This window comes from Cornus florida, unplaced genomic scaffold (genome assembly GCF_030987335.1).
Source record: "Cornus florida cultivar Cherokee Brave unplaced genomic scaffold, ASM3098733v1 CherokeeBrave_3.0.0_Hap2_Chr08, whole genome shotgun sequence".
NCBI classification, from domain to species: Eukaryota; Viridiplantae; Streptophyta; class Magnoliopsida; order Cornales; family Cornaceae; genus Cornus; species Cornus florida.
In genome coordinates, this window is record NW_026775578.1 from 27,166,842 (window position 1) to 27,176,676 (window position 9,835).

At 38.0% G+C, this 9,835-nt stretch overlaps 1 protein-coding gene across 1 annotated transcript; it reads right to left on the reverse strand.

Moving 5' to 3' along the window:
* Nucleotides 1–1,234: 1,234 nt before the first annotated feature.
* On the reverse strand, nt 1,235–4,168 carry LOC132270958 (heat shock 70 kDa protein 4-like). The gene is made up of 2 exons (XM_059772172.1): nt 3,788–4,168; nt 1,235–3,120 (listed from the first exon to the last, which is right to left on the reverse strand). The coding sequence occupies exons 1-2, from the start codon at nt 4,005–4,007 to the stop codon at nt 1,394–1,396; spliced, it is 1,947 nt and encodes a 648-aa protein (XP_059628155.1). The 5' UTR covers nt 4,008–4,168; the 3' UTR covers nt 1,235–1,393.
* Nucleotides 4,169–9,835: the final 5,667 nt, after the last annotated feature.

Genomic DNA, 9,835 nt, shown 5'->3' on the forward strand with positions numbered 1-9,835 from the left:
ATAATGCGGTTTTGAATGGAGGTTTAGGTGGGCCATTAGGGGATGATTTAGGCTTGGATTAGTTGGGACATGTTGTTGGCCGTCAAGTTGCAGAAGTAGAAATGGGGGTTTGAGGTGGTTTGGTGATCTTTGAGAGTGCAATGGTGAACGATGGAGAAGATTGGGGTGAAGAGGGGGTTTGAGGCGGTTAGGTGATCGTAGGGATTGCTCTGGTGATCGATGGATAAGGTTGGGATGAAGATTTTCAGGGTTTCTCATGGGTTTCTCTCTCTTCTGTTTCAATTTCTTAGTTGAATATGATGAATTTGATGTAGAAGAAATAAGATCTTTGTATATGCAATCTTCAATAGATTCAAATATGGTTAGGATATGAACAACACCATAAATTCACTCGTGTATATATAATGTGTATGTTTTCTCTTAAAAATCGTGTGACTTAGGTTCCTATTTATCTTCTATTTAAAAATAATAAAAATATAATATTTATCTCTAAAAATATCAGTCAGAAAATAAAAATCAGTTCCCACTTTTTATCATTTAGTATATTACTTGTACATGCAATCTTCCTATCTCAAATAGAAAATCGAACCATATTTTTATCATTTAGTCTAATACTCGCAACGTATAATTAGATTATATGAAAGTGTTTAGGTGCCTTCCAATCGACCTCCCAAACATTTTCGTTGTGGCTTGTATAAAACATTAAGCCATTTAGGACAACTACATATAATCGGATCCACTAAAAATACAAGATAAGCTTAATATTTATTTTATATAAATATAAAATTAAGTAAAATAACCGGGTTTAATTCATTTTACTCCGCGTAACCAGATACAAAAATCTCCTATCTATTAGCAACATCTACAACTTTTATGGGACTTTTATAACTTTTTCTGGGACCATTGCAAACTCTTAAACTAAAGATGTCGGTACAACTAAGGACTTTGGGAACTAAATTTAATTTCAGAACCAGCCCTAAAAAGCCAAAGTTGTTAGTTGGACTTATAGTTCTCTTGTTATCCGCACTTGTTTAGTTTATGTTTTTAATGAATATTAAATGATTTTATTGAAATTGTAAAAATGATTGAATATATATATATATATATATATATGATATAATCAAATTTAATTTCTATGAAAAAATTAAAGCCCCTTGCTTGTAATTGGTTACAAACTGAACAAACCATTGCTTGTTTGCAGCACTTCCATATAAGTTAATGGACAAAGAAAATATTATCAAAGAAAAACTTGTCTCCATTAAAATAGATCCATCAACCAGAAAATAATAGACTTCCCACCAGTAAAATCCCTCAAAACAACTACAACCCAAAACATCAAACAACAAAAAATATAAAGTATAATCTCCTAATAGCGTTTAAAAATACTAACTACTTAATCAACCTCCACAATCTTAGGGCCTGCACCACTTGCACCGGCCGAGGGTCCATCTTCAGCCATGCCACCAGCCATGTCCGGTCCGCCACCAGCTTGGTACATCTTGGCAATGATGGGGTTGCCGATGCTCTCAATCGCCTTCATCTTGTCCTCAAACTCATTTGCCTCTGCAAGCTGGTTTCCTTCCAACCATTGAATTGCCTCGTCAATAGCATCTTCAATTTTCTTCTTGTCTTCCGGTGAGAGATTAGAACTGATCTTTTCATCCTTCACAGTGTTCCTCATCCTATACGCACAAGCCTCCAAAGTATTCTTGGCCTCAGCCCTTTTCTTGTAGTCCTCATCTTCAGACTTGTACTTCTCAGCTTCCTGAAGTATCTTCTTAATCTTTTTCTTGGACAACCTGTTCTCTTCATTAGTGATAGTGATATTGTTCTTTTGACCAGTGCTCTTGTCCTCAGCCGAGACATTCAAGATACCATTGGCATCAATGTCAAAACAGACGTTGATTTGTGGAACTTCTCTAGGGGCAGGAGGAATGCCACAGAGCTCAAATTTGCCCAACAAGTTGTTGTCGCTTGTTCTTGTTCTCTCACCCTCGTACACTTGAAACAATATACTAGACTGGTTATCCACAGTGGTAGTGAAACCCTTGTCCTTTTTGGTAGGAATTGTAGTGTTTCTTGGAACCACAAGAGACATGACATCTCCAATAACATCAATGCCAAGGGACAGAGGGGTTACATCCAACAGCGACAGCTCCTGGTACTCACCACTCAAGATTGCATCTTGCACAGCGGCACCATAAGCAACGGCCTCATCTGGGTGAATGCTCTTACACAACTCCTTCCCGTTGAAGAAGTCCTGCAATAGCTGCTGAACCTTTGGAATTCTAGTAGAGCCACCGACAAGGACTACGTCGTGGACACTGCTCTTGTCCATCTTGGCATCCCTCAAACACTTTTCAACACTCTCCACACACTCCCTAAAGAAATCCATGTTTAGGTCCTCAAATTTGGCACGAGTAATGCTTGGGTAGAAATCAGTTCCCTCATACAATGAATCAATCTCAATGGTTGTCCAGATAGCTGATGAAAGAGTCCTCTTTGCCCTCTCACAAGCAGCCCTCAACCTCATAATTGCTCTAGTGCTTCCACTGATGTCTTTGTTGTGCTTTCTCTTGAATTCCTGAACGAAATGGTTCACCATGCGATTATCAAAGTCTACTCCTCCAAGGTGAGTGTCACCAGAAGAGGCCTTCACTTCAATGACACCCGTCGCCTTAATGGTGACAAGAGAAACATCAAAAGTGCCACCGCCAAGGTCAATGACAAGCACATTCTTCTCGCCCACACTTGCAGCACTCCTGTCAAAACCGTAAGCAATGGCAGCAGCAGTGGGCTCATTGATGATACGAATGACATTGAGGCCGGCAATGACTCCAGCATCCTTAGTGGCCTGACGCTGAGAGTCATTGAAATAAGCAGGGACAGTGACAACTGCATTCTTAACCATGGAACCGAGATAGGCCTCAGCAATATCACGCATCTTAGTGAGAACCATGGATGAGATCTCTTCAGCAACGAACTGTTTCTCCTCGCCCTTGTAGTTTACCACAATCATTGGCTTATCACCGGGACCAGCAATGACCTTGAATGGCCAGTGCTCCATATCACCTTGAACTGATGCATCACTGAACTTCCTACCAATCAATCGTTTCGCATCTGGAATTCAGAAAAATACAAGACTTTAGGAACCAGAAAACATATTAAAGCAATAAAAAGTCCAAATATTATCTCTTTCCCATTATCAATATTCATGTGTCATCTATAGAATATATCACACTAGTTTTTTACATTGTTATTTCAATTTTTCCTTTCCGTGCTGAAATGAGTACTGCAAGAATGAATAACAAACCAAGTAAAAAAAAAAAAAAAACCACATTCAGAACAGACCAAAACGAAATAAGTATTACCAATTTGAATTAGTCTAGATGGTATGATCTCTCTTTTCAAAGATTGGAGATTGATAAGTCATGCTTGTAAGCCTGTGTGTTTGCTTGAACGTTCAGAAAAAATTAGCTATTGGAGTATTAATGCTAAGCCAACATAATTCTTTACAAATATTCCTACTATTTTGAGCCAATCAATCCAATTTGTAACCGGACTTCACTAAAATAAAAAAATAAAAAATAAAAAATCTATTATATACCATTAGTTGAAAGGTAAAATCAAAACCATAGAAGCTATACAAATCCGAAATTAATTATTTACATAAATGATAACAAATATTTAGTGTTAATACCGTTCAATTAAAATATATTAAAGTCAAAACCTCTACTACATAATCTAGTACTCAATAGTATAACACAAAATATATATGTATTTGTACCGAAGATGGTGTTGATAGGGTTGCCGAGGACTTGGAACTTGGCGGCATCGCCGATGAGGCGCTCGGTGTCGTTGAAGGCGACGTAGGATGGTGTCGTGTTATTACCCTGATCGTTGACAATTATCTCGACGCGTTCGCGGAATGGACAAAACACTCCGACACACGAGTACGTCGTCCCCAAATCTATTCCGATTGCCCGACCCATCCCTTTTCCGGCCATTGATTTGGAACAATGATGCAGAATCCAGCAAAAACTAGAGAGAGAAAGTGTAGCTGATTAGGGTCTAGATTGTTGAGGAACGATTGAAGTGCCAGCTTCAATCTTCTAGGGATTGTTTTTATAAGGATTATAGTAGAAGATTGATAAGGATTATAGCAGAAGATTCTACCTTTCAAATTAAAAGTTTAGAGTGATACTTTGGCCACTTTACCATGGTTTAAAGTATATATTTCACGCACTAGTTCACTTAAAGTTGGCCAAATCTCCATAAACTTAGAGGTTAAGGAAAAGTGATGACTAAGAAATGTTAGGTATCTATGAGCTGGAATGTTTGACTGTTCAAACGAGGCAGATATGCTGTTGGCTAATGGCGGCAACATTGGCCTATAAATATAGGCACGATGATAATCCGAAAGCATCTGAGTGGCATTCAAGAGAATTCGGATTAAGAGATTATATTGATTTTTTGTGTGAAAAAATCTTTTTGTGTGTACAATCTTCAAGTGATATTTCTTTTTTTTTTTTTTTTTTTTTTTTGTGGATAAATCGGGGTATCCGAGGCTTCGTCTCGATTAATCCGCTAGGACCCAGGAAGGGCGTCTCTCCACTCCGGGCCGGATAAGTCGTTGAGTATGGTAGCAAAGGCATGGCCCCAAGTTGTCGTAAGCTTCTAGTTTTTCAAGTGACACTTAAAACTTGTATTTAGATGGGGTTTTCTGTATAAACTATATACTATTTGGGATATTTTTTGAGAGTGTTATGTGGGTCTTCTTTGTTGGTGACTGAGTGATGTGAGAAGAGAAATTATTATGAGGAAGCGTTTTTTTCAGTTTGTAATCTTCTTCTTTATAGTGATACGAATCATCATCATCCGTGGACGTGATCTTATTTACGATGGTGAATCACGTATAAATTCTTATCTCATCTGTGTGTGTATTATTTTATTTTCTTGTCATTAATTTTTTCTTTGTTCTCATAAACTCTTATTCAGTCCTCGTTTCATAAGAGATACGATTAGACAAAGGTTTTTATACAATAATTAATAAGATGATGTCTTTCTCTACTTTTTTAGTTCAATAATTACCACATCAGTTTGTTAGCGGACCAAAATAATAGACGAGGGCTCACAAGGACAGACCTACAAAGGCTCAGGGCAATTGTCCCCCTTAATTTTTTATTTGTTTTTAACATTAAGTACTAGGAACTTTTCCATATTGCAATTATATATATACCTATGAAATTCTAGTATTGCCCCCTCTGAAACTTTCCCCCTCCCCCCTAGTATTTAATAGGTATATATATAATTGCAATATGGAAAAGTTCCTAATATTTAATGTTAAAAAAAAAAAATCATAGAAATTAATCATGGGGGCTTACATTTTATATGCACTAGTGATTTAAGAATTAAATTCTACATTTATTAAATTTCATTTATGTAAAAAAAAAAAAAAAAGTGATAAGTGTCATCACATTACGTCATAATTGAGAACATCATATAATAAAGGCCAATCACCCCACTCACGAAAATTACAAAATTTGATCTTTAAATCATTTATTCATTTATAATACACTACTACTGTGTGTTATGAAAAACATGTACAAAGTAGGAGCACACGGAAAGCAGGGCATGGCATCGTATTCTCTCCGCCACTAAGACCATGATGAGGTCCACTCGTTAAAGCTAGGGCCAAAAGACTTGTCTCCCTCTCCCTTATGGGTGATGCATGGGTCCCTCACAACCACTAGCATTCATGTATTTTCAATAAATATGGTGCGTCAAGGCTAATTCTGTAATTTTGTCCCCTTGATGCTCTTTTTAATGAGTCGCTTTACCATCACACTTCATTGAATCATTCATATACTTTTTGCCTGTACATTGACGCAGAAAAAAAAAAAAAAAAAAAAAAAAAAGTGTACATATTAATGATATTGCAAATAAAATAATAATAATAATAAAATAGGTATATAAAGAGGATGCCCATTTCCCCATAACCCTCGCTATAAAGTTCTTGACAGTGGCTTGAGGATCGCAGACGTAGCCCAAATTCCACTTTGATTTATCAAGTAAAGTTGTGGATTTTAATCGTATTTGTAGTTGTGGGTTCTTGGTATGTGGACCAACTTGAGACATAATTTTAGAGGAATTAAGTTGATATAATGTTTGGTGTGTAAGATTGGAATGGAATAGAATGTCCATTCCAATCACTTCTTTGTTTGGTATACAACTTAAAGTGGGAATGACCATTCCATTGGAATGAAAATTCATTCCTGAGAATGAAAATCTATTCCACAACTAAACCTATGGAATGACCATTCCATTCCCAAGTAATTTATTTTAAAAAATTGACTTCTCAAAACATCCTCATATTCCAAGTCTAAAAACCACCATTACCTTCCACCACAATCATCTCCGCCTTTCACCACCACCACCACCACCACCACCACTACCTTTCACCACCACTGACTTTCACCATCGCCCACCACTTTGTACCACCACTGCCGCCGCTGCCTTTCACCACCGCTACTGCCACCGTCGCCTTTCACCACCGCTACCGCCACCGCCTTTCACCACCACCACTGCCATTGCCTTTCACCACCTTCCACCACCACCGTCGCCATCGCCTTTCACCACTGCCACCACCTTCCACCATTACCACTGCTATCGCCTTTCACTACCACCACCACCTTCCACTACCGCCACCGCCACCGCCCTACACCACCGCCGCCGCCTTCCACCACAGCCACCGCCGCCTTTCACCACCACCGCCACCGCCGCTGCCTTCAACAATCATCAACGCCTCCCCCATCGCCTTCCACCATCACCATCGCCTTCTACTACCTTCCATCACCACCACCACCTTCCACCACCCACTACCGCCACCACCGCCTTCCACCACCACCACCACCACCTTTCACCATCATCACCACCACCACCTTTCACCATCACCACCACCACCACCATCTTCCGCCACTGCCACCGCCACTACCTTTCGCCATCGCCCACTACCTTCCGCCACCACCTTTCGCCACCGCCACCGCCACCACTACCTTCCACCACCACCACCACCTTCCACCACCGTCTTCCACCACTACCACCTTTTACCATCGCCACCACCACCACCTTTCGCCACCGCCGCCACCACCACCTTTTGCCATCGCCCACCACCTTCTGCCACCACCTTTCACCACTGCTACCACCACCTTCCACCACCGCCACCACCTTCCATCACCACCACCACCACCACCTTCCACCACCACTATAGTCACACCACTATTTCCTTCCATCACAACCACCACACTATTGCCACCGCCTACCACCAACACTACTGTAACTTTCCACCACCACTGCTACCACCAATTTTCACCATTGCCACCATCGCCACCTTCCAACACTACCACCTACACTACTACCGCTTTCCACCATCAACCACCGCCACTGCCACCATTTATTTATAAAAAATTATTAGAGAATATCATTTTGTTAATTTTATTTAATTTATTTCTTACTAAGAGGGATATTTTGGAGAATTTAATTAGAAATTTATTCCATTCTAAATTTTAAATTGGTCCAACCAAACACTAGAATGGTTATTATCATTCCATTCCTACACATTTCATATTTATTTTCAAATAATAGAATGAGAATGGCCATTTCATTCCATTCCCATTCTCATTCCATTCTCACTTGCATTCCATTCCATTCCTACACACCAAACGTAGCATTAGTGATTAAAGATTATAAGTGTTTGTTTGAAGTTCCAAATTCAACCTTTATTCAACTCTGGATGGCCTTCAACCCTCGAAGCAAATCAATCATTTATAGATGTTATTCTATAGCCTCAGAGAGAGAGAGAGAGAGAGAGAGAGAGAGAGAGGGTATAATCAAAAGTGAAAACGGTCTTTTCAAAATTTTATATTTTATTTTTAAAATATCATGTGTAATGCATATAATTAAATTTTTAAGGAAACATTGACCTTAAGTCTTTATTTGTTTATTTTTTCAAACTTAACAACTTATATACATAATATAAAAGATAGTGTTATTTGTCCAAAATATAAACATTATGGTATTTTTCTCACTTTACCCTATATATATATAACTTATACCCACTTATACAAGATTAAACAGACTCGAAAGAAAGGGTGAGTTTAAGGCTAACCTTTAGCTAAAGCTGCTGAAATTGAAACCCATCACCACCACCGCCAAGCACCACTGTCACCACCACCACCGCCACCAAGCACCACTGTCACCATCACCACTACCATCACAATCACTACTGTCACCACCACCACCACCATCACGATCACCATCACCATTACCACTGTAATTTTCCAGATTTTTTTGGATTTTTTTTCAAATTTTTATTTTTATTTATTTTTCGTACCTCGTTTTGTTTTTCCGGATGAGTTCCGAGAATTGTTGGGGGCATTTCTTCGAGTTCGAAGAGCTTACCTTTTCTCTTTTTAAACTCTCTGTCTTCACTCGCCTGAATTAGTGTAAAAGCCAAAGCAAAATGGGAGAATAGAATGAAGGGGAAACTTGCTTTAGAAAAACATAAAAACAAACAAGAACAAGGGGACCACAAAAAAAAATTAAAGAAGCCTCTTTTGGAAAAGAAAAAAATTGAGAAAGGGAGAGAGGGCTCAAAAGGAGAGAGATAGCTACGGAATATTATATATATATATATATATATATTTGTTAAAGGTCCATTCAAGAAAAATTTATAAGGGGCCACCAACTATAAACTTATCTTAGTAACCTATACTATTTTTTTTTGGTTTTAGCCTATACTTTAAAAAAAAGTTTTCAAAAATTTTGGGTGGGGGCACCTGCTCCTTTAGAATTGATTGCTACTTGCAGCATGTCTTCTAGGTTTTCTATGCTGATATCTAACCCATACTTTTCAACCCTCTATTGCATTCTCAATTCTCTGTTTTTTGTTTTTTTGTTTTTGTTTTTTTTTTTTTTTTCTATAATATTTATCAATTCACAGATATAAAGATGTTTTTGTGTCCATTGTCAATCCAAAAGGGGAAAAAAAGAAAGTATTCATGAAGCTTGTTTCCTTAAAGGTTTTACGCTCATTTGTTTCAAGCTTCTTAAGAAGCCTATTCAGCTCATTCTTAAGTGGACTTGGATTGTTCATCTGTTGGCCAAACGAGCATAATACCTAAGAAGCTTGATTTATATTATTGTTGAGTTGAGCCCAAACTGTCATAAACAGTTTGGTTCACAGATGGTTCTGGTCTACTTTGATCTTAAATTTCAATTGATATTTTGAAGTTTTATAGTTTACTTCCCAGGTGGATGATTAAATTCCAACATTTAAGGCCCTTCACAATCTATAAATATAAGGGAAAATTACATATAAATGGAGTCAAAGTTTCATATTTACTTAGAGACTGAGTCAAAGTTCCATATTTCTCTAAAATGGATTGCTGAGGTGGCACATGGTTTTTTACTGTTTAAAAAATTATGGTGCCTAAAATGCCCTTCCCTAATAAAAAAGTAGTACCTTCAGTTCAAAAAAGTAGTACCTTCAGTTCAAAAAAGTAGTACCTTCGGAAAAAAAGTAGTACCTTCGCGAGTGTTTAAAAAATATGGTACCTGGACGCCAAAAAGTAGTACCTTCAGTTCAAAAAAGTAGTACCTTCGAAGAAAAAGTAGTACCTTCGCGGAAGGGTATTTTAGGCATTATAATTTCTAAACAGTAAAAAACCATGTGCCACCTCAGCAATTCATTTTAGAGAAATATGGAACTTTGACTCAGCCTCTAAGTAAATATGGAACTTTAACTCCATTTATATGTAATTTTCCCTAAATATAA

Bases quoted from the DNA above. Each gene is read 5' to 3' on its own strand.
- LOC132270958 (XM_059772172.1), bottom strand. From the start codon at position 4,007: ATGGCCGGAAAAGGGATGGGTCGGGCAATCGGAATAGATTTGGGGACG. The intron at 3,121-3,787 runs GTACAAATACAT...TCTGAATTCCAG, and splicing joins CCCTATCAACACCATCTTCG to ATGCGAAACGATTGATTGGT.